General features: G+C 31.4%; 4 protein-coding genes across 7 annotated transcripts in view; 2 read left to right on the forward strand and 2 right to left on the reverse strand.

The window, feature by feature from the left end:
- The first annotated feature begins 12,307 nt into the window (after positions 1 to 12,307).
- LOC135956944 (uncharacterized) lies at positions 12,308 to 12,721 on the forward strand. Its single transcript, XM_065507572.1, has one exon. It carries the CDS (start codon positions 12,308 to 12,310, stop codon positions 12,719 to 12,721), a length of 414 nt encoding a protein of 137 aa, XP_065363644.1.
- A 2,906-nt stretch (positions 12,722 to 15,627) lies between these two features.
- On the reverse strand, positions 15,628 to 17,208 carry LOC135956946 (proteoglycan 4-like). The gene has a single exon (XM_065507574.1). It carries the CDS (start codon positions 17,206 to 17,208, stop codon positions 15,628 to 15,630), a length of 1,581 nt encoding a protein of 526 aa, XP_065363646.1.
- A 4,381-nt stretch (positions 17,209 to 21,589) lies between these two features.
- On the reverse strand, positions 21,590 to 22,154 carry LOC135956952 (uncharacterized). The gene has a single exon (XM_065507583.1). The coding sequence runs from the start codon at positions 22,085 to 22,087 to the stop codon at positions 21,590 to 21,592; it is 498 nt and encodes a 165-aa protein (XP_065363655.1). The 5' UTR covers positions 22,088 to 22,154.
- A 975-nt stretch (positions 22,155 to 23,129) lies between these two features.
- dnc (phosphodiesterase dunce) overlaps positions 23,130 to 25,595 on the forward strand; it is a 418,093-nt gene continuing 415,627 nt past the window's right edge. For 2 of the 4 annotated variants that reach the window (XM_065510430.1, XM_065510431.1), the window contains exons 1-2: positions 23,132 to 23,340; positions 23,486 to 25,146. In XM_065510430.1, coding sequence (XP_065366502.1) covers positions 23,215 to 23,340; positions 23,486 to 25,146 — 1,787 coding nt within the window. In that variant the 5' untranslated portion in view covers positions 23,132 to 23,214. Of the gene's footprint in view, positions 23,341 to 23,485; positions 25,147 to 25,595 lie in introns of all 4 variants that reach the window. The other 2 variants (XM_065510429.1, XM_065510428.1) reach the window with 2 other exon arrangements.

Below are 25,595 nucleotides of genomic sequence, written 5' to 3' on the forward strand. Positions count from 1 at the left end.
CCAAATTGAATTTGGACATGGCGCCAGTCTCAGCTTTAGACAACAGATTATCAGTGGCACACAATACTTGGGCTAACGATTTGATTGCTTCTGCAAGTAGCTTGGCATCAGGGGTTGGTGGTAATGGTTGTTGATTCGGCTACTGATGTGTGATGGTAGTTGCTGTTGACATATTTGTGGTTGCTGTTGATGTTGTTGATTGAGGTGCCTAGAGCGTTGTGGTGTTGGATGTAAAAGCGTGTGGTGGTACCTATTGCACCTTTTGCAAGTATCCATCGATGTGCATGATCTCAGATCGTGACTTCTGGCCAAACAGTTTATGCAATAGTGGTTGCTCTCGAACATTTCCTCTCTCATTTCTACTGACATCTTCAAAAATTTTCGGCAAAACCTCAGTGGTGGACTACCTTGAGCTTTTCCCATCAACAGAAATATTCTGAATGTCTTGTTCTGGAAAAGCAATCAGAGGCGCAACTCTTAAAAAATTACCGGGAGTTAGAGCAGTTAAATCTGAAGAATCCTCTGATAATGCAGATATTGGGCGAGAGTTGAGAATACCTTCAATACGAGCTAGAATTGTGGAGAATTCTTCAAAAGTGAACCTTTGGATCCTGTGACTCATTTCGGATGGAACTTAAAACTTTTAACTGCGGCTTCCCATAAGCCGCCCTAGTGGGGAGCGTGTGGTGGTATAAATTTCCACTCGAAGCCATGTGTAATAGGCTGTCCCGTCGTTGAATGAGAAACATGTTTTTTCGAGCTACACTTTCACAAGAGGTATCAAAATTTGCGTAATTTTACACAGATTACGGTAAAAGTGATAAAAATCGAATAACTTGACATCCTGAGGGCTCCAAGATCTGCTGGATTATCGTGGGTAGGCACATGACGCCATGTTACATTTGGAACGAGACTATGAATTTGAGAAATGCGATTCGCAACATATAACCTACTATCATTCGATTGTCATAAAATATTTTAATGTGATTTCTATGTATTTATATGAGAGCTGTGGCCAATTATAGACCAATATTCACAAAATTCAGTATTATGATTTTTGAATACAAATTACTGATCTGTGTACTATTTTGGTTCAATATATGGAAGCTATGACCTATTATGGGCCTAAGTATTTGAGGGCTATTTTTGTAGAATTTCACATAAACAACGCTATTAACAAGAGTGGACATTATATGGGAGCTATGCCGAATTATGTACAAATATTTAAAAAATCTTGTAGTACGATTCTTGGATACAAATTACAGATCGGTGTAAAATTTTGGTTCAGTATAGGTTTTTTTTGGATATTTGTGCAGGTTAATGTGTTTTACTGAAGTGGTTCTTATATGCAGGCTATGACCAATTATGGGCCTATCATCATAAAATTTGGTACATCGATTTTTGTATATATTGAATAAATTTGTTTCGAATTTCAACCTGATAACTATATTTGTAAAAAATGTATGAGGGTTTTAGTGATTTTCGGAAGTGGACCTTATATGGGAGCTATGATTAAATATCCGGAAATCCGGAAGTATGATTACTAGATACAAATTACTGATCTGTGCCTAATTTCATTTTGATATCGATATATTTTAAATGTTTTTTAAGCTTAACATCTTTTTCGGAAATGGGCCTTATATGGGAGATATGACCAATTATCGGCCAATCTGCATAAAATTTGGTACAGTGATATCTATGTATTTGAGTATTATTTTTGTCGAATTTTAGCATTATAAAAGTATTTATGAGTACTTAACTGATTTTTGGAAGTGGACCATATATGGGAGCTATTGTAAAATATGAACCGATATTCACAAAATCCGCTAGCATGATTTCTAAATATAAATTACGGATCTATGTGAAATTTTGTTTTGATATTAATATTTTTTAGATATTTATGTAGGCTATTGTGTTTTTCGGAAGTGATCCTTATATGGGAGCTATCACCAATTATCGGCCGATTTTCATAGAATTAGGTACAGCGATTTTGGTATATATGGGGATTATTTATGTCGAATTTCAACTTGATACCGACATTTATAAGATATTTATGTTTATTTAAGAGAATTTCGGAAGTTTACTTTATATGGGGGTTATGGTCAAATATGGGCCGATCCACGAAAAATTTTGTAATATAATTTTTTTTATCACAAAACTTATTTTTGCTGAATTTTCTATGGAGATTCCTATTCTGTAAGCATTTATAGACCATAGAACCATATTTCGGGAAGAAATTTGTATGAGGGCTAGAAGAAATCATGGACCGATTTTTATAATTTTCAGCAGACTTACTCCTTTTATCATAAAAGTAACGAGTGAAATATTTTATGATAAAAGCTGCAATATATTTACAAAACTTACCAAAAATATGTGAAAATTATCAATTTTTTTTTTTGGTTGACCCACATTTTAATTCATAACTTTGGTTCCGCTGTACCGATTTCGCTGATTTTCAATACCAAACTGCTTAGGACAATGATAAATAATTTTCTTGCAACTCTACTAAGTTCGTTTACGTATTTTGGACGTGAGCGTGTTTTACACAGACGGACAGACAGACGGACATGGCTCAATCGACTTAGAATTTCATAAGGATCAATAATACATACACTTTGTTGGGTCTCAGATGAATATTTCTTAATGTTACACACGGAATGACAAACTTATATTCACCACTTATGGTAGTGGATGGTATAACAAATAAATATATTTAAATGTTGTGAATTCATTTCACTTTATTTCATATTGCGCATTTTTGCACTTTTTGTGTAATTTAATTTTTTCTAGGTTACTGTGCTATAAAAACAATTTACTTTTTGAAATTTGGCTAAAAGGACGCCAAAAAGACACAAAGTATGATGCTATTATTAAATACATTGTGAAGAAAATTAGTGCTCCTGTTAATTCCAAGAGTTGAAAGAAATTATAGGATGAAAAAGTCCACCTTTTTGTCTACAATTACTTAAAAGTAAAATGAGAAATTTATTTCTTAAATGCAATAATAACAAAATTAGCCAACTAAATCTAATTAAAAATTTAAAAAAAAAATAAAATCTGAAACTACATATACATAGATAAGGCGACCAGATTTTGAAAATGGAAATAGGTGACATAAAGAAAAAGTAAAAAAAATTATTTGAATTCAAGGTACGTGTTCTATGTATTGTTGAAACACCTTGTGTAAAATATTTGAATCAAAGCTTTTGCAATTTAGTTTAAACGAATCGAAATGTGTGCGTAGCTGTCGTTCTAATGAGATATAAAGGACAAAAATTACAAAAAGTTACAAAATTTTTGTATTACTAAAATTACTAGAACAAGAAATGTAGGAACAGAATTAACATATCCTGAGAAATATTAAAATAAAAGATATTTTTACTTAAAATATATCTATTTGAGTTTTTGTCTTCGTACGATACCGTTGACCTATTCGCTGGTATGATCCACAAAATTTAATTTTTTTAACGGCTGCTTCAAAACACTATTTCAAATTTTAAAAAATTTTGGGGAAGAATTGTGCTGAATTCCCAATTATTGATAAATTCACTAAAATTTATTGTTGGGGATAAGCTAGTTCCTATGCGCATTTCACTGGTTGCTTAGGCCAGATCATCAGGAAACCTTTTCCCAAAAGGCTTTAGAAAAGCTAAAGATATTATACAAATACATAAAACTATAGAGTGTATGAGAATTACAGACGCTTTATTTGTAAAAATATCAAAGCTAAACAAACACCAAATTTTGTTTACCAAATTTCAGAAGAACAGACATCATACATTCTAGAGTTCTATCTTCTATGAAATTCACAACAAATATAGTCTGAAATATAATTGCAGACTTTAAGTCAACTTAAGTCTGTGTTTAACTAAATAAAATAAACTTTGTATTAACAACAGCCACTTTCCCAACATTTAGCCCCATTTTCATGATATCTAGTTATTTCTTAACTTAAATTAATACTCTCAGTTAAAATAATTTTTGTATGAAAATTGTCAGTATAACTTTAGGTAAAAACCTAACTACATATATTGTGATAATGGGGGTTAATATGATATATTTAACTAAACTATGATTAACTCTCAGTTAGGTATCATTACATCAAACGTAGTTGACATTTCATCAAATAACTGCATACATATATGTATGTATTTGACAACAAAGATTACCAGAAGCCTTGAAACACACACATTCAGTTGTTTGACGAGCCTTGTAGAAGTTCATTAAATATATTTCTGTTTGTCGATTGAATTTTAAGTAAATTTGGTGAAAAGCAAATATTCTAACTCAAAGTAACAGATACATAAATTGCAACTCAAATAATAATACGAACATAATAATAATAATAAAAACATGTGTACTAAAGAAACATGTGTCATCTACCAATAGACATACATATGTTTGTATATCTTAGATCAATTGGATAACTGAACAAATAAACAAATAGGTTACTTCTATCTGGATCGATGAATATGCATTGATAATTTGGTATAAATACCAAGAGAATTTCCAACAACTCCACAGTATTGCAATTGCAATTGAAGAAGAAGTCTACATCTATCTATACGAAAATCATGAAGTTATTTTATTTGTCTATCCTGTTGGTGGTTGCTCAAACTTATGCATCTCTCACATTACTAAACCCAACCGATGTCCTTCCAACTAATACCGTTCCCGAAATTCCCGTTGTAGGCGGAAATTTAGATGTGTCTGCTCTTAATACAGCCATAGCTACTGCAACTTCATCAGTGGCAACCTTACAAGCAAATGTGGATGCGTTAAAAGCACAGTTGATCAATTCCACACCCGATCAAATACCTGTTATTCAAGCACAATTGGATCAAGCCACTGCTGCATTGACGCAAGCCCAGTCACAACTAAAAGCCATTGAATTATTAGTACCAACTATAACAGATCTAAATTCAAAAGTGGTTGCATTAACAGCACAGTTGGCTACTAGCCCAATCGATAATGTTCCTGCTATTCAAACAAATTTGGATCAAGTCAAAGTTCAACTGGCTCAAGCTCTAGCCGATCTACAAAAATCAGTCTGTCAACTGTTAAACACACTTATAACTACTCTAACGTCAACTGTGGCTAACTACAATGCACAGGTGAATACATTAAGAACACAGTTGTTCATCAGCCCATCCGATCAGGTATCTGCTATTGAAACATCTTTGTCTCAAGCCACCGCTACATTGCAAGCAAAACAAACTGAGTTAAATCTATTATTGTCTCAATATACTACTAATTTATGTCAAACACAATTGTCTCCATAAACGTAAAACTTACTTCAATTGAAAACTTGCAGATCTAAATGCTGACAGAAAGCAAGCATCATAATTATCTTAAACTATTGTCAAATAAATTATATACATTTTCTTTTTTCTTTTTGTGTCCATAAGTCATAATAATAAATATTAAACGATTCAATTTTAATAATGTGTGCATGTTTTTACTTATTTTTAAGCATAATTGGAATTTAATTACAATTAGGAAATAATTTAATTTAATAGAAAACAGATCTAGCCAAACTTCAACTTTTGTTAGATATTAAAAGAAACATATAGTGAAGCTAAGAACAATTAACTTAGAGGAATACTGATCGGATTATCTTGGCACTTGTTATAAAACTGCATCGGTGAAAATTTGAGTCAAATCAAATAATGTTAACTCGTGCCGTGTTAACAAGTGTTTGCAAAATTATTTTATTAAATACACTCCCTGCCACATGAATAGGACTCTCTAACACAATTTTTTCAAAAGGTTATAGCTTCTACAAAAAAAATGTTTCGAACTTAATTTTTATTTATGTTTAAATGTAATTTAGATCTTATTCAACACTACAAAAATTGGTTCAATATAAAATAAATGTCTTAAAAATTTGCGTCACATGAATAGGACCCTACTATAAAAAAAGTTTATGGATAGTTTGTAGGGTATTCATTCGACTAATGATCGTTCGATTAATCGAATAATTTCTTACGAATAATTATTCGAACAATTTAAAAATGGCCATTTTCGAATAACGAACAATTTTATGTAGAATAATCGAATAAACGAATAAATGTTCATATATATTTAAATTTATTAAATTGCTTAAAATTTTTCATAATTTCAAATTTAAATAAGTAATAATGACTCACAAAACTTGTATTGTTTCTGAAATTTGACAAATAACTAAAGACAAAGGGACTTTCGATCACTGTAGATAAGTGTTCCGATAGCACCTTCTATAAATATATAAATATTACTGCAAGATGTTACATGAAATATTTCAAAATTTTTAACTTAGGACTTGAAGCAATGAAAATAAAAGGTACAGAATAAAATATTTGTTATTTAGCTGGCGAAATATTAGAAGAAACGCAATTAATAATCAAAATTCAAGTGGAATTGAATGTGATTTTGAAACGGCCGTCGAAAGTGATATTGAGGATGACATTTATATTGATTACATTGAAATAGATGAAGGCCATATTCTTAAAATATATGTATATAAGTGATGTTATTAACCGCGTACGTAAGTGTTGCAAAATATTTCATAAATCGAATGATAAACACAAATATTGCAAACTAACGTTTTGTTGCAAGAAAAGCATGGAGTTCGTCTTATACATGATTTTGACCATCGTTGAACATCTTTGTCTAACATGGTAATAAACTTTTTGCGTATTTCTAAAAGCGTCAATCATGCACTGCCTGACTTCAAATTAGCCATGTTCACTGACAATGATATCAAGCTTTGGACTGATTCCCTTTATTATGTAATTCCCCAAGACCACTTTATTAAGCAAAGATCCGGCAACGTTGATAGAGCTTGATGTATAATACAATTTGTTATAAATAATTTAGAAATAGTGAATGATTAATTTACTAAAGAATTAGTTACTCAATTTAAAACCCGAATTAATGAACGACATAAAAAGTTCTTAATACGTTTATATTGTATTTGAATTCAGGATTATGTCCAACTAGCTCAAATATTTTAAAGCATAGATCCAAAACGGAAACTAAAATGTTTGCTAGTCAATATTTTTCTAGATTTTTCGGGAGGGAATCTGATCAAAATATTTCTGATGAAAATTTAATAATGGACATTGTTTTTTAATGTTTTTAACATTATCAGTACTTGAATTTTTAACTTTAACGTTATTTTTTAAAATATTTAAAAACCAACGTCAAAACTTCATTCATTACTTTTTAAAAAAAATTTAATTATTCGAATAATTCGATTAATTTTAAACGTGTGATCGATTATTCGAACAAGAGAAAAATCGAATAATTCGAATATCCTAATAGTTTGCAATACAAATTTTTAATTTTATTTACATTTTATGAAAACTTGTACATTTTAAAATCCTTTTCAATATTTTGTAGATCCTCCATATTTACAGATTTTTTCGTAAATTCGATTGGGAATAGAATCATACAATGATTTTCTGTAATCGAGCGAAATGGTCGACCAAGCCACTTTTATGCCTTCAATAAGTTCCTCTTTGGTAGTATAATGCTTTTCAGAAGCATAAACTTTACGAGCTAGCCATCCCCAAAAATGTTGAATGATGTTAAGGTCCGGCGAGTATGGGGGCCAAACGAGCACATTAACATTTTGATCGCATAGCCATGACTTTACCACCCGGGTAGTATGAATTGGTGCATTTTCATGATGGAATTTCCTTTGTAAGCTTTGTAATAATTGGTATTCATGGTGCTGCACAAAAACTTCAGTTCGCAGGTACCATAATAGGATATGGCTCCCCACACCATAACCCCTCCCACTCTGCTATGCAAACGATCCAATTGATGCTCCTCTCTTCGGAGATTGTGAAAATAATAATTGAAGCCATCAGGGCATTCAATATTTTTCGCACGTTTATCAGTTGCATCAGAGATTCTTTTGGTTATTATATGAGTGATTATTTTGTTCACCATATTGAGCAGAGTGCTACCTCGAATAATAAATAAAAAACTTAAAAACTATTTTTTGCATTTGTAAATGCATTTCCCAACTTTAGAGGCACGAGTTAACATTATCTGAATTGGCTGAAATGTTCACCAATCCAGATTTCATAGCTGTAACTTGTGAATAAAATACAAAATATAAATATTTTTTATATTATTTTAGTTTTTGTTTCCAATTATAAATATTTATTTTCCAAATTATTTATTAGTTAAATGAAGTATTTGTCTAATTTATTAATAATATTTATAGTAAAATTTATGCATATTTATATCTTTTAAAACCAAATAAATTATAAATAAAATCATTTTATATTAGTTTAATTAAATTATATTGATATTTTTTTAGAAAATAGTAAAATTGTATATATTCAAATAAAACAAAGTTGAATAAAATTTAAATTTATTTCAATTAGATACAAATAAAATCAACTAATTTCTTTGGAATATTTATTCAAACAAAACACAAAAAACTAAAATTATTCAAACAAAAAATGATTGAATAGAAATAATTCTAATAAAACTTTAGAAATATTTTTAATTCTCACAAATTTCAAACAAATAAATTTATTTTTCCAAAAATTACTGAATAGAAATAATTCTAATAAATGTTAAAGAATATTTTTATGTATTTCACAATAATACGGATATAAAATGTCTTGTGATTGCATTCTGAGTTGAAAAAGTTATTTTCGAAACGAATTACAAATTTTTTTCAGATTTAACTGGTTTTTTCTTAGTTTGGGAATGGAAAAATTGCGGGAAATTGGAACCCTAGTTCTCTGATATCTAATATTCTATTTTTAAAAACTACTGCTTAATCATTGATTATCACTAGAATATGGACACAGATTAATGGTTTCAATTGGAAGTTTATTATTAATTTAAATTGTGAAGAACAAAATTCATGAATTATTTTTAAAAACTGTTTTTAATGTAACTAGTTGTTCAAAATGATCGTCTTACATGGCATTCCTTCTAGGGCTATTTAATAACCCTGCAAGTGAAATTAGACGTTCAAAATATCGTTGAATTATTTTTGAGCATTGTTTTTGTTTATTTATAGCAACCGAAGGATCTTTTTCATAATCCTCGGAAGAAAAATCTTTATCGTGCGAGCTCATTTTCACAAACAAAAATATTTTTTTTTTTAAATTGTTCAAAAATTTTTTGTTAAAAAATTTGACTTTATTTTCACAAATAAAATTATTCAAAGAAAATTTCTATGAATAAAAAAGTATTCTAAAATTTTTTGTTGAATATTTAAATATTTTTCTTTTTTTTGGAGAAATAAAATTATTCAAAGAAAATTGCTTTGAATAAAATCTATCAACAAATTTTCGAATAAGTAAAATAATATTCTATTCATAACTAGTTGAATAAACTAAATTAATATTTCATTTTTACTATAAAAATATAATTTGAAAATAATTACATGTTTTCATATTGATTAAAATATTTTAAAATCTATTCATTATATAATAATTAAAATACAACTTATTGTTACTGAAATACAAATACTATTAGTATAATTTTAAAAATGTTTATTAAAAACTTTTAAGTATAATTTATTTAATATCGTATTCTATTGAAATCAAATAATATTTAATGCTTTATATTCTAAATAGATATATATTAATTAGTATCCTATTTTGAATAATATATGAATGATTTCAATATAAATTTATTTTTTTAATATAACTAAAATTCAAAAATATTTAAGTTTTTGGAAATATTTTGAATAAAAATATTCACAATTTACAGCTATGCCAGATTTATAACAAGTGCCAAGGTAATCCGATTCGTAATCTTCTAAGTTCGAAAATAAAAGCAGTAATAATTATTCTTAACTAGCTTCTCTTCACTATATGTTTCTTTTAATATCTAACAAAAGTTGAAGTTTGGCTAGATCTGTTTTCTATTAAATTAAATTATTTCCTAATTGTAATTAAATTCCAATTATGCTTAAAAATAAGTAAAAACATGCACACATTATTAAAATTGAATCGTTTAATATTTATTATTTTGACTTATGGACACAAAAAGAAAAAAGAAAATGTATATAATTTATTTGACAATAGTTTAAGATAATTATGATGCTTGCTTTCTGTCAGCATTTAGATCTGCAAGTTTTCAATTGAAGTAAGTTTTACGTTTATGGAGACAATTGTGTTTGACATAAATTAGTAGTATATTGAGACAATAATAGATTTAACTCAGTTTGTTTTGCTTGCAATGTAGCGGTGGCTTGAGACAAAGATGTTTCAATAGCAGATACCTGATCGGATGGGCTGATGAACAACTGTGTTCTTAATGTATTCACCTGTGCATTGTAGTTAGCCACAGTTGACGTTAGAGTAGTTATAAGTGTGTTTAACAGTTGACAGACTGATTTTTGTAGATCGGCTAGAGCTTGAGCCAGTTGAACTTTGACTTGATCCAAATTTGTTTGAATAGCAGGAACATTATCGATTGGGCTAGTAGCCAACTGTGCTGTTAATGCAACCACTTTTGAATTTAGATCTGTTATAGTTGGTACTAATAATTCAATGGCTTTTAGTTGTGACTGGGCTTGCGTCAATGCAGCAGTGGCTTGATCCAATTGTGCTTGAATAACAGGTATTTGATCGGGTGTGGAATTGATCAACTGTGCTTTTAACGCATCCACATTTGCTTGTAAGGTTGCCACTGATGAAGTTGCAGTAGCTATGGCTGTATTAAGAGCAGACACATCTAAATTTCCGCCTACAACGGGAATTTCGGGAACGGTATTAGTTGGAAGGACATCGGTTGGGTTTAGTAATGTGAGAGATGCATAAGTTTGAGCAACCACCAACAGGATAGACAAATAAAATAACTTCATGATTTTCGTATAGATAGATGTAGACTTCTTCTTCAATTGCAATTGCAATACTGTGGAGTTGTTGGAAATTCTCTTGGTATTTATACCAAATTATCAATGCATATCCATCGATCCAGATAGAAGTAACCTATTTGTTTATTTGTTCAGTTATCCAATTGATCTAAGATATACAAACATATGTATGTCGGTAAATGACAACAACGTTTTTTGAAACACATGTTTTTTTTTAAGAATATGCTTTTTTTAATTTTTATTATTTGAGTTGCAATTTAGCAGTTACTTTTCACCATATTTACTTAACATTCAATCGACAAACCGAAATATACTTAATGAACTTCTACAAGCCGGTCAAACATCTGAATATGTTTTTCAAGGCTACTGGTAATCTTCGTCTTCAAATATAATTACATAATTGATACAATGTCAAATATGTTTGATGTAATAATAACTTAATGACAACTTTGCTTGGCAGTTAGTCAAAGTTTAGTTAAATATATCATACAAGGTGGCGTAAAAGTAATCCTCCTCAGAAAATGCTATAAATTTTGCGATTGTCCCCTAATGTCAGTTCTGTTTTGACATTTGTGTAGTAAACACATGCGAAATATACGTTAATAAACAATGTTACGCTACACTGCTCCAGAACGCGGAATATTGCTGACTATTTATTTGACCAATACACAGTTCAACAGTGAAAAAACACACGATCATGACTGTATAGGTTCGACTGTACTACCAAATGTTAGTAAAACCCTATACTCAGTTTGTCCATTTTGGTGACCGAAAAAATCGCCAAAAATCCATTTATGATCCGAATGAGCTGAAATTTAAAATATAGATAGTCCTTGAGAAGGTCTATAAAAAATATGCATTTATCTGTATGTTAAGTAGATTGTAGGATTGTTTAGAGGGGGTTAATTTTAAAAACTCGAAATCCATGATGAACATTTTTTCGTCCTCTGCCCAAGGCAACTAGACATAAGGAGGTCATTGGGGACTTTCACTCCCCCCGTTTCTAGAGCTATTTATTTTTGTATTATCCACCAAATTAAATTTTTTATGTATATTTAGGAGTTAAAAAAGCAACTTTTAACAGGTATTCCAAAGCGATTACGAAAAAAAATAAAAATCGCTCCACCCTAATGACTAAGGCAACCAAATGTCTAATTGAAGATGCATTTTTAATAATAAGAAAACATGTATAAAGTCAACATAAATAACAATTCTTTTATTTAACACATTTACCAACAATTTATATTTTAAAACAAATATTTAAGCCAACGTTGATTACAAATATTTATCAAAACGTTTACGTCAAACGACCTTCAATTTACCAGCAAACAGTAAATAAAAATGCAGCAAACAAATTGCTATAAATATTGAGAATAATCGAAATAAAACCATCAGTTCGGTCTGAATTATCAAAAAGAAGTAGCGAATAAAAAAAAAATCATAATGAAATTAACTTTAATTACAATTATGTGCCTTTTGTTGGCCATTACGGTACAGAACTCACATCAATCACCAGATGATAGTGATGTAGCTGCATCAGAGCAAAATAAAAGTTCTGATAAAACTGTAGATTCTGAAAATGACAATGAAGACGAAGGTGGCCTAAGTGTTGAAAGTGGAGATAGCCAAGACAATGATGAAGGTTCTGGCAGTGATGAGTTGGATGATGACGCAAGTAGTCCCAGTACAACAGTTAGTCCCAGTACTTCAACATCTACTGCTTCGCCTAAATCCGATTCTGAGGAAGACAATAGCAATGACCATGATCATGATCATGAAGGAAAACATGACCATGGAAAGAGAAATCATGGCAAAGGAAATGGCAAGGGAAAAGGTAATAAACATGAAAAGCACGGCAAAGATAACAAATCCCATCACTAAATTACTGGTCAGTGAAATGTTTAAGCCACACATACAATTGTTAAAGACCATTTATTTTCTTATTTCTATAATTTAAAATGTTTGTAAATAATCTATATCTATTACATTTATAAATTGTAACTAAATTTATTTATTCAATAAAAAATTAAAGTGCTACAGCTGTGTATACCCAAGCAGAAGCTGATTTAGCACATTCATGCTAAATTTTCATATAAAAATTTAAGAATTTTTTAACTTTTCATATAAAAAAGTCGATTTTTCCTTCTTTTCTTTAAGCTTTTTGTATAAAATATCGAATTTTGATCAGAATATGATCACAGATCGAGCTTCTATCTTAGAACAAACTCTTATTTACCATTTTAGTTTTTCATATAAAAACAAATCGATCTTCTTTTCCGTTACACCGTCCGACAAATAGAGAAAAAATTCGTTAGACACGAACCGGATGATATACGTCTGAAACTATAAATTTAATGGAGAAAAACTGTGTTTTCAGTTTTTTATTTCGTGATCCTTTTTTAAGGACTGCCCCGCTTCGCCCGGTAGCATTTACTAATCTTAGTTCTTCAAGTTTCCCCAAAACGCATACTCCTGTCTGTTCTTATTTATTTGCAAATAAAATATCTAAATTTGTACTGCATACTTTAGGGAGCTTTTTTATTACAGTTGACTGGACTCACAATAAATTCCGAGTTTTACCCGGAAATTTTGAATTTTTTTCTTTACAAACCATATCCTGAAAATTTCGAATCGAATAAAAAAAAATCAGCCAATCAGGCCGTTCTCACGTGATGCCATTACATACTTGGACCATTTCATTTTTATATACACTAATACCCCGGTTTGCGTCGCTAATAGGGCCTGAAGAAACGCGACGCAAACCGAAACGATGCAAAACGAAGCACGATTTTCTATACATTTGTATTGATTTTCATTTAATTGGTTCCGAGATTCATAATTTTAGCTGAAAAAAATAGATTTTTCAATCAAAAATATTGAATTTTTTGTCAACTAACAAGAGCATTTTAGATTTTTCGTATTTAGAAATGTACGTTCTTTTTGGCAAACGTTTTCAAAAAAGTCCCATTTCATCAGCGTTTAAAACTTGTTGTGCAGAATATCCACCCTTCAATAATTGCTTTTAATTCAAGCTTGAACTTTTCTGCAGCTGAAGTATCTGCACTAGCAGATTCTCCTTTTAATGCAATGATATGCAAATTTCAACGGATTTTAAAACGGTCAACCAACCTCTGTTTGCATCAAATTCTTCCACACTTTCGCCACTTGATAACGGATAATCTTCTTTCAGATCTTCAAATAAAGTTAGTGCTTTCTTTTGAATTACCATTTGACTTAATGGCATTCTTCGCTGATTTTGATCTTCTATCCAAATGTTAACTCCATTTTTTCCATTAAAGAACTTCTCATTTTGGTAACCTGTTTATGTTGTAACGATGTTGCGGTTTCAGCAAATTTTTTAATTTTATCTGCGTCTCTGGAACAAATGGATTTTATTGTAGAAGGGGCTAGTCCAAGGTTTCTTCCAATATCAATAGCCCTTTCCCCTGATTTAAAACGTTTTAAAATGTCAAGCTTTTGTTCTATGCATAATTGCTTTCTTTTTTAACTCATTGCTTCAAAATATTCATTTCAACTGCACTTCAGCAAATGTAATTTGCAACCATCAGACAACATAAATATGTATGTATGTATTTCCATTAGACTTAAACGGGAAATCCCCTTTTTCTGTTGTAGCTTTGTACAAACATTTTCAAATTAACGACGCAACTTCGAAACATGCGACGCAACTTCGAAATCACAGAAATTTTAAAAAGACGCAACTTCGAAGCAGACGCAGAACGAGGCAACGCAAACCGGGGTATTAGTGTATATTGATTTATTTTTGTTCAGAAATACTAATGATGATCAATCGAGCTCTATAATGATTTTAAATTATATTAGTTTTACATATAAAATATTGATTTTGGTCTCAAATATGATTTTTTTTTCGTATTAATTTAGTTTTTGGCATAAATTGAAATTCATCAAAGATCGAGCACTATTTCTCGATTCAATATTGGTGATCAAAGATAGTGTTCTTTTTCTTGATTAAACGCGATTTTTTAGTTTTTATACCCTACACCACCATAGTAGGGAGGATATATTGGGTTAGTGCTGATGTTTGTAGCGTGCAAAAATATTGTTCCAACACCCACCAATCTGCTCAGGATTACTTTCTGAGTTGATTAAGCGATGTAGTCAAAGGGCAAAGCCTATTAAATTTGATTAGAATCGGTTTAATCGGTATTTCTTCTAACCGCAATACGATTTCCCTATCAAAAAATAGTTTAGCTCTCATAAATATCTTAGTTACATGGATATCTAATCCAAATTCAGCACAAATAAGTTTCATATAAGCCGTATAAAATATCGAGTTCAGTGATTTTCAAATATGTATGTATATTTCAAATATAAATTCATATATAAATGCCACTCAATTAAGAATGAAACAGTCCATAATATTAATAATTAAATTATGCAAATATGTATATAATAACCCCAATAAATTTAACAGAAGTTTAAGAAAATATTTAATAAGCATTTCTTTTGTTTAACAACATTAATACTGACAACATGTGTTAAATGTTTAGATTAGACTAACTACAGTTACTATTTTTATTCATTTAACAAAATCTTTTGTTTAAACAAAAATTCTTTCCTACAACAATACAAAACCACCCCCCCCCCTCTCAAAAAAAAGAATAAGAAACTTTAATGAGCAGCACAATTCAAACTTAACAAAATGTTGCCTACTTTAAGGGACAAAACACAGCTTCAATTAGTCTGTTTTAATTTACAAATATATTTAAAAAAATAATTTAAAATTACAATTTTGCTTATGTGGTTTAACCTTGTTTGTTAGGAACTTGCCGTTTATTCATATGTTTAGTTGGTGCTAATTTTTTGCCCTTAGGATTTTTATTTGCAGGTTTATTAGCGTTAGGTTTATTGTTTTGATTGGGAGCCTTTTTGGGTACCGGCTTAAGGGTAACAGGTTTCTTGGCTTGTGGCTTGTTTGGTGCTGGGATTTTGTTAGCAGGCCGTATGGTTGCAGGTTTTTTGACTATTGGGTTTTTAGCAGCAGGCTTTTTAGTCACAGTTTGTTTGGTAGCCGTCTTTGGGGACACTGGTTTTTTGTTGGCAGGATTTTTGGGTACAGGTTTGTTGGAGGCGGGTTTTTTAGCAACAGGTTTCTTGGTGGCGTGATTTTTAGCAGCAGGTTTCTTGGTTGCTGGTTTTTTTGCTGCAGTATTTTGGTTAACAGGCTTTTTATTGCCTGGATTTCTAGTTGCAGAGTTTTGGTTTACAGGCTTTTTGTTACCAGGTTTTTTATTGACCGGCTTTGTGATACCTTTTGCTTTATTGGATACTTTATTTCCATTGGGTTTCTTATTAAGCGGTTTCTTGTTACCAGGTCTTTTATTAATGGGCTTTTTATTAACAGGTTTCATATTTATTGGCTTTTTAGTAACAGGCTTTTTATTAACTGGTTTCTTAGTAGTGGGTTTTTTCTTATTGGGAGATTTGATAGGTTTTTTAACAACACTTCCGCTGCCACTTGAACTAGTTCCTGTGGTACTAGAGCCAGTTCCAGTAGAATCAGACGCACTACTGCCACTTCCACTTGAACCAGAGTCTTCACTTTCACTTGATACACTAGAGCCAGAACTGCTGTCATCAGTTGAGCTCGTCTCAGTTTCACTTGATCCTGTTCCACTAGAAACTGTATTACTAGTATCAGTATCTTCTACTTCTAATGGTCCAGTTTTTTTACTACCATTCGTCTCGATTGATCCATTTTCACTTTCGCTACTACTTGTTGATTCGGATCCATCATTAGTCAATCCCGTTGCACTAGTTCCTGCAGTACCACTACCACTGGATCCTGATTCACTTATTTCTTCCATATCTGTCGAGCCACTACCAGACGATTCTGATCCATCACCAGTCAGTCCAGTTTCACTAGTTTCTTCGGACCCGTTAAGTCCAGTTTCTCCACTAGCACTAGCACTGGTTCCTGATTCACTTATTTCTTCCATATCTGTCGAGCCAGATGAACCTGATCCATCATCAGTCAAGCCTGTTTCACTATTTTCATCAGAGCCACTACCAGACGAACCTGAATCACCAGTTTCATCTGTCTCTCCAGTACCTGTTGATTCAGATTCATCGCTTTCTCTACCACTAACATCTGTTTCAATTCCATCCGTATCAGTTTTACCAGAATCTTCATTTTCATTATCATCCGAAGTACTTGAACCAGTTGCTGTATATCCATAGTCTTCAGTTTCTGCTACTCCACTTTCATCACTACCAACTTCCTTGGAACCAATCGTTGTTGTTTCTGGTATTTTGGCACATTGTGTAGTTTCAATCCATATGCCAATTAATAGGATTAGCGGAACTAATCTTAATGACAGCTGCATTTTGAAATATTTCCTTTTTAGAGTTCCTGTAAACGACCTTGTATCTTGAACTCAGTTTAGCAACTAAATCCTAAACTGTTTTACCAGCAACATAAATTCTTACACTTGTCTTAAATGATTGTAAAAATGTATTTGTTCTTCACAAATTGTGGTTCTAAAACAAATATTTAAGTCTCATGTTAAAGTTTTATTTATTTACAAATTCATTTGAAATGCTTGTTTAATTAGTTTATAATCTAAATTTAAATACAATACTACAAGTGGTAAATAATCAAAGAAAAGTGTGCAGAATCCTGTTAACTTGAGAAATAATTCTTAGTTGGAATTTAGAATTTCATTAAGAACTTAAAAATATTTATATTGAGTAAATATTTAAATAAATTCATTGTTGTTAAGTGTTGTATGCTGTCTGCTATTAAATCATGTAAAATATGTTTGACTTGTTTAAATATAAATATTAGCTTTACTCCAGAAGTGTAAATTATACTAAATTATAAATAGAATTCACCTTGTGCACAAAAAATTGAGGAAATCGAAAATACTTATTTAATAAATATTTGTGTTTTATTTATATATGTATATGTCAATAGTAAACAAAAACAATTATTGTTTTCTTTACATTTTTATTACTAATGTTTGACAGCACGTGTCAACATTATAGTAATTTGTAACTTGAGCAAAAGGCGTTTCAATTTGTTACATAAATAAACACAATTTTCGTAATTTTTATTACCTGAAAATTTAACGAACTTTTATTTGTAAAATTAGAAAAAATTTAGTTTTTATTCGTTTTACTAAACTATTATGGAATAAATTCTATACAATATTTCAAAAAAACCAGTCAATAATGGTATTTTCGATACATGGTCTTTAGTTTCCTTATTTGCTGGTTTGCTCAGCACTTGTCGATCTATTCCAGTGTTTGATGTAGCGTTACAATTGTTTACACTATTTACTTTGTTACTTGACTTCTAGTTTCCCCAAAACAGTTTAATAAAATCGACCCCTAACTGCGAAAATATCTTAAGAGCTTAAATTAAAACTTTACAGGAGAATCTTTTTTGTGATTAATTGCATGTTTTATTCAATGTGCATTTAAGCTAAAATTGTTTTTGCTATAAAATTGTAACGGTACTTGGTACACCTATGACATTTTAGCAGATTAACGATCCAAATTTATCGATTTATTGTTGGTTAAGATAGTTTTGCTGTTAAGACTTTATTTTTTCTCTATTTCTTAAATTTTATGCTGTCTAAAGAAAAAACATGTACATTAGAGATACTCCCGTGGTAAAAAATTTAACTCCGTCTTCTAAAAATCGAATGCTGAAAATTTAAATAAAATCGGATAGCATTGGAAATTGAACATTTTATTTGAAGTTTCTTTTTTTGAGTGAAAGTAGCTTACATAGCTACTTTCACTCAAAAAAAGAAACTTCAAATAAAATGTTCAATTTCCAATGCTATCCGATTTTATTTAAATTTTCAGCATTCGATTTTTAGAAGACGGAGTTAAATTTTTTACCACGGGAGTATCTCTAATGTACATGTTTTTACTTTCAAAAAAATTAAATGTTGAAAAATAGATCGAATTAAAAATAGTTTACTCATAGATGTTTAGTGTATGACTTAAAAATTTGTGATTTTTCAAATGTTTAGCTTTTATTTTGAAACATTTGTACAATAGAAATTTATTCAACGTATTGGCCATTGTTAACTATGTATTTCCTTTTCCCCATCTTTCTACCAACGTATGGATTCCGAGCCAAAAGAATTGCTCATCTTTTGAGGCAATCCAAAATCAGATACTCTATTTCAAAGTGAAGAGTATCGCAGAGAGAGCGTTCCGCATCGATCGAAAGAAATATTTGTCGGACAGGGCACGTTTTGGACTATAAAGCGGGTGAGGCAAAACTACCCAACCACAGCATTCCAAATTCTTTTTAACGGGTATTGCAACATATTGCCGAACGTTGGGCGAATATGCGCCAATGCCAATGCTCGCTTCAAACGATTCAGTTGCGTATACACGCAGAGAAAAAATATAATTGGCCATGGTTACTGTAACCATTTAAATAGTGTTACAAGATTTTTAACAATATTATAGTCACAGTAAATATTTACATGATTGTGATAACCATAATATGGTTAATTTATGATTCACATGATTGTATCAACCATATATATGGTTACAGTAAACATATATATGTTTGTGGCAACCATATTTATGATGAATAATTTTATCATAATATATTGTTCTCAGATTATGATAAGCCTTAAGCTGAGAACAACATAATATGATAAGTCCTTCACAAACATATATTTGTTTACTGTAACCATATATATGGTTGATACAATCATGTGAATCATAAATTAACCATATTATGGTTACCACAATCATGTAAATGGTTACTGTGACTATAATATAGTTAAAAAACTTGTAACAATATTGAAATGGAACTATATTTTTTCTCTGCGTGTAGGTTCCCTTTTTCAGATAATAGATATGACCCACCAAATACAGAGAATTACCTTAGCGCCATGGATATTCGACTTGTTGGCCGAGCTTCACATACGATCTCTTACGCTTCGGGTTATCCTAATGGATCCATTTTTCATCGCAAGTAATAAGTCGGTGCAAAATTGATTTTCTTTTATATCGATTTAATATTTAAACAGCTATGGATAGTGGAAATTTTCAGCATTTGTGTTTTGGATGACGTAGAACAATTTTAGAACTTCTGAGCATCGTAAAAGTGCAAAATAAGAGCCGCCCTAATATTCATACAAAAAATGTATCAGGAATACATTTCTCCAAATTTGTTTCAATAGATAATAACATACTACTGAAAGAGTTTCTCTGTAAACTTGTATCAGCAACATTTCGTATATAAACATTTGCCCAATTCACAATTGATGCCGTAGTGTTGTAGCATTGTATGTCATAAATATTTTTCAAACTAATTTTTCGAAACAAAAACAAAATATTAATAAAAAATATTACAACATACAACGATACAACGCTACGACACCAATTTTGAATTGGGCAATTATTTTTTTCATCAATAGTTTGTTTAAAAAACAATACAATATTTACGGAAAAAATGTTTCAGCAACTTGTTTTTATAGAAAATATAATGTCAGCAATATTTTGTTGGAAATGTGTTTCTAGCCACATATTTATTCAGTTTTGCTAACAACGTGTTTATCTAAACCATTTAGCTAGCAACATGTTAACGGGATGATATGTTGCTAACAAAATGTATATAGAAAAAATGTTGTTAACAACATGTTTATAGAACAAATTTAGCTAACAACACGTTTACAGAAAAATGTCGTAGATCATGTAGTTTCAAAGTTATGGCGAGAATTGGAAGTTTTCATAACTTTTCTCGAGGTAGATTTGAATTTTCTGAGCAACATTTACAAATTTTACAATATAAGTAGTAGCCATTGTCATAAAGAACAACCATTTTGAACATATAAAATCAGAAAAACTTCATCTTCAAGAGCACCTTTTTTCCCCTGTTCAGGTCCATAGGTAGCAAACCGTTCAAAATTTAAGAAAACAACCAACTACAAAAATGTACCTAAGATCACAGTAAACAACTTTCTAGAACATATGAACTTCATAGGAATGACTCTTAACACTATTTAGGTAGGTCAATATAAGTTAGTAAGAAATAATAACGTTTTGGGCCATAAACTATTAAATTATTATAAACTAAAGCATACTTTCAGGCAGCTTTAAAAAAAATTATTTCGTTTTTTTAAGTTTTTTGCGATTTTGATCTTGAAATGAAGTTTTTTTGATTTTATATGTTCACAATTTTGGTGCTTTATGACAAGGACTACAACTTTGCCTCAGAGAGTAAATCAAAATTCCGAACTGTTTGCAAGATATCTGATATGATAATACAGATGCCCCAAATCTTTGGGGGCCCATAAAAAAGTGCATGACTTTGGGCAAAACTGGGATACACGGGTATTTCTTTTGGTCTTTTATCACGTAGTGGTGTCGGTATATGGTTATATTTTATCGTGTTGCACTGTGTTACCAAAAAAAAAAAAAACAGAAAAATGTGTTTAATTTTGGAAATATCTAATTGTTTTAGTTATTTGTCAAATCTGTTGCTTGGAACCTTTTACGATGAAAAACACAATACCAACTGAAAATGTTTAAATAAATTTCACTGATATTATTTTATATTTAACGTAGCTACTTCATTTTTTTACACGATTTGTTTTGTTTGGTATAAAAATAACAGAGTCTGGTGCATTTTCAAATTAAGTACTTTATTTTATTTCAATTAAACTATATAAAAATTAGTTACAAAATTCAACAGTTAACTGAATATGTTTTATTTGTTTGTGATATCGTTTAGGCAGATTCGTCAGATTCATTAGATTCAACTGATTCATCTTCATCATCTTCTAAATCATCACTACTATCCTCATTGTCTTCAGCAGCATCCAATTCATTTATATCGTTTTCCATTTCATCAATTGCTAGATCTTGTTCTTCTTCATCGATTTCATTTTCATCATCATCATCTTCTACAGATTGCTCGTCTTCATTGTCTTCCAACTCAATATCGCTAACTTCTTCGGATTCTGGTTCTTCACTATCTTCATTTTCTTCCTCCACATCGCTGACGTCTTCATCGCTATTACCAGTTTCACCGCTACCACTTGAACCAGATTCACTGCTATCAGTGGAAGATGTAGGTGAGCCAGCACCACTTGATCCAGTATCAATATCTCCAGTTGATGTACCACCAAGAGCTGTGGAACCTGTAGTTGTTGATGCTATGCTGGCAGCGTTAGATGATTGCATCCATATGGCTACTAACAAGACTAAGGGAGCCAAGAATTTCATTTTTAATTGTTTTTTTCTTTGATAATATTTTAAATCCGAATTTAAGAAACTTGTTAGACTTTATTTTCTGAAGTCTGTCACAAAACTAATATAATTTCTTAAAGCCCGTTCTCCTTATATGATTGTAGAAAAGTTTTTTTTGGGATTGCGGCTTTAGGAAAACAATAGATTAAATATTTGCTTTGTGTGTTAAAGTTTTTTGTATTTAAATAAAAATAAATGTTTTATATCAAGCATATTAATCTGTTTTTAAATATTTATTTGTTTAACTAATAAGAAATAAATAAGCAAATGTATTTAAAGTAAAGCGAACGTAAGCGAACAACGTTCGCCATTAAATAAATATATGTAGTTTAGTTTAGTTTTTATGAACAAAATTTTTAATATTTATTTAAATGTGGGACGAAACGAAAATAAAAGTACTTTTTGGAAAACGTACTATATGAAAAATTAGTTTTTTTAAAAAAAAGTACCAAGGTTTTATTACAAATTAGTTCTTGACGAATTTTCTGGAAAGGTACTTTCAAAAAAAGTACTCTTTTGAAAACGTACTTTTTGGAAAAGTATTTCTTTCAAAACCTAGTTTATTAGAAGAAAGATTTGTTTAAAGGAACGTATTTCAAAAGGTACTTCATTAAAAATAATTATTTGTTTGAAAATGTGTTCAATTATTATGTAAAATAGTTCATAACATATGTTGTATAAAGGTACTTTCCAAAAAGTACTCTTTGGAAAACGTACTTTTTAATAAAGTATTTTTTTTGATAATTTATTAATCATATAGAATTTTAATTAAAAATTAAATCTAATTTATTAAAAAGTACTTTTTCATAATTTACTCTTATTGATTCAAACTTAAATAACTATCTAAATAAATAATTTTTTAAATTTAAAATTTAATTTATACACTAAAACTAATTTTTATTTGTTTGTATTTTCTTCTCTTTGCAGACAATTTCCTGACATTTTCCCACTAATTTGATACAAAAAAATAAAAAAAAGAATAAACGGAAACACAAGCATGAAACACTTGAAAATATCCTAAATAAATTTTAAGCATACAAATCAAAAGTTGCCAAAAGTTTTCTAAATAAAATTAAAATCAAACAGAAGCATAAAAGCAGACCATGCGTCTGGCAAAACTTGCCTCACAAAAAACTAAAAAAAATAATCAACAGAAATATGAATTGCAACAGCAACAAAATAATGAATGGGGTAGTGCTAAAGGTCAAACAGGAGGAGGATTTGGCAAGGTTAAATTAAGAAAAATATAAAAGAATTAGGATTTTAAACAGCAACAACAAAACATTAGGACAAATTTGTTAAACTCCAAAAATACATATTTTCTTCATTTACAAGTATGTACAAAAATTATATTTATTTTCTTTTGAATTTTAGCGTTTCAGCGGCACCCTCAGCATTCTCAGCAGCGGTAATAATAGTGGCAGTGTGCGCAGTAGTGTGGCAGGGGTCAACAGCGCCCAGCGCAATAGTTTCGGTAACGGCAGCTGCATCTCCTCGTCTGCCTCTACCAACAATACATGTACGAACAAAACACGTAAATCGAAAAAGTCAAAGTGTTTTAGTAGCACAGTGTTTCGCTGTTGCCTTCCTTGTCGCGGGGGCAGCGGCTCTGCAGCCCCCGCCACAAGTCCACCCCATACGCCCGTACCATCGAACAATTCGACCACCACCAAGGCCGACAGTACAGTAAAACGCAAGCGTTCGGGTAAGTCAGCCATTGAATTGACAACGGACGGTAACGAATCATTAATAGCGGCGGTAAAAAAGCACTCATTGGCCGACACCATCGGTACCTCGGCTACCACGCCCATTTCACTAAAGACCCTCATCAACGACGAGGAAGAGGACTTGCAACAACACATTAGTGCCGCCGATATAGCGGCTGCCAAATTAGCTTCGGGTATTTTGCCGCGCAAGGCGGAACCAGAAACTCTTAGTGACACTAGTATTTCGCCCACAACAGCTGTCTTGCAACTGGCTGCTGGTTCAGCTTCAGCCAGTTCTTTACTCTCGACCACAACCTCGTTGCTGTCCACCACAGCAGCAAATACACAAGTTACTTTTGTGGGCAATAAAACTACAACAACTCAAATATCACCTATAACACCACCGAATACAAACACACATTTTGTATATCAATCACCCCTACAGGAGCAGAACAATATAATTGCCACTACTACTATTTCAACAACAACAACACCACAACCACCTCTCTCACCGCTGCCAGCATTAACAACCGCAGCTGCATCGGCTTCATCGGGGGTAACAGCGGCCACAGTAACTGCTAATACTACATCAACAACAACTACCTCGTCTTCAACGGCATCGTCGACACCATCGCGCTGTTGTTGTCCACCGCCACAGACTTCACCGTTGCCACACATCAAGGAAGAAGAAGAGTCTGAACAGTTATTACAACGCCAACACAGCGCCAATCAAGACGAAGATACTTTAACTGAACCCACCTCGGAAAGACACAATACCCATCAACACCAACAACAGCAACAACAACAATCACAACTCGATCAGCTCTCCCCCTATACGGCCAATCCCAGCGGCAGCAGTGACAGTTGCACTTCCCTGTCCGCCACTGCTGTAACCACAGCTACAACATCTTCCATAACCGGTGGTGGTTGTACACCACAGGAATTTACCAACACCTCCACCCCATCGCCTCGTATCAAACACAAGTTTCGCAAACAGCACAAGTCCGGCTGGTCGCGTATTATACTCGCTCCGAACAGCAGCCTAGTACCAGTGGGCGGCGGCGGCAGTTGTGGTGTTGCCAACTCTAGTGAAACCCTAGCTTCGTCCTCGAATAATAGCAGCAGTGCTGCTACGGTCAGTGCTGCTATAGCGGCCGCTCAAACACGCTTGGCATCGTCGTCGGCAACAGCTCTCGCTAGCCAGCAATCGTCCAGTTCCCAGTTATTGCCAGCCAGCAAAATGCAAGCCGAACAGGGTTCGATTGGTGATTTGCAGAAGTATCACAGTCGATACTTGAAGAATCGAAGGCATACGTTGGCGAATGTTCGGTAAGTGAGAAAGTATTTTAGATAATTATAAAGATAATTTTAGATGTTAACAATTTAATACATAATACATTGAGGGTATTCATTTCAAAATGGAAAAGTACACTCTGAATTTTTTTACATTTTAAACAACAAACACAAGAAAAAGTTTTCCAAAAAAGTTGTATTTTTTTGTGGAATTTTTTACATGTTTTTGTTGTGTAAAAGTGTAAAAAAATCAGAGTGTAATTTTCCCTTTTTTTAAAATGAATAACTTTATTATTTAATGATGATTATTTTCAACACTGATAGGGGGAATTTACATACATATGGGAGAATCCATATCAAAACGGTTCCAATTCCTCAAATCAATGACTTTTTAATCGGAAACCCATTCCATTTCAAAAATATCGCGATTTGATAATTGAAAATTTTTTAAAATTTTCTAAAATTATATACACATAATTTGCCAT

Source organism: Calliphora vicina, chromosome 4 (genome assembly GCF_958450345.1).
Source record: "Calliphora vicina chromosome 4, idCalVici1.1, whole genome shotgun sequence".
NCBI lineage: Eukaryota > Metazoa > Arthropoda > Insecta > Diptera > Calliphoridae > Calliphora > Calliphora vicina.

Coding starts and splice junctions, on each gene's coding strand:
- LOC135956944 (XM_065507572.1), top strand. CDS start 12,308: ATGTGCCTTTTGTTGGCCATTACGGTACAGAACTCACATCAATCACCA.
- LOC135956946 (XM_065507574.1), bottom strand. CDS start 17,208: ATGCAGCTGTCATTAAGATTAGTTCCGCTAATCCTATTAATTGGCATA.
- LOC135956952 (XM_065507583.1), bottom strand. CDS start 22,087: ATGAAATTCTTGGCTCCCTTAGTCTTGTTAGTAGCCATATGGATGCAA.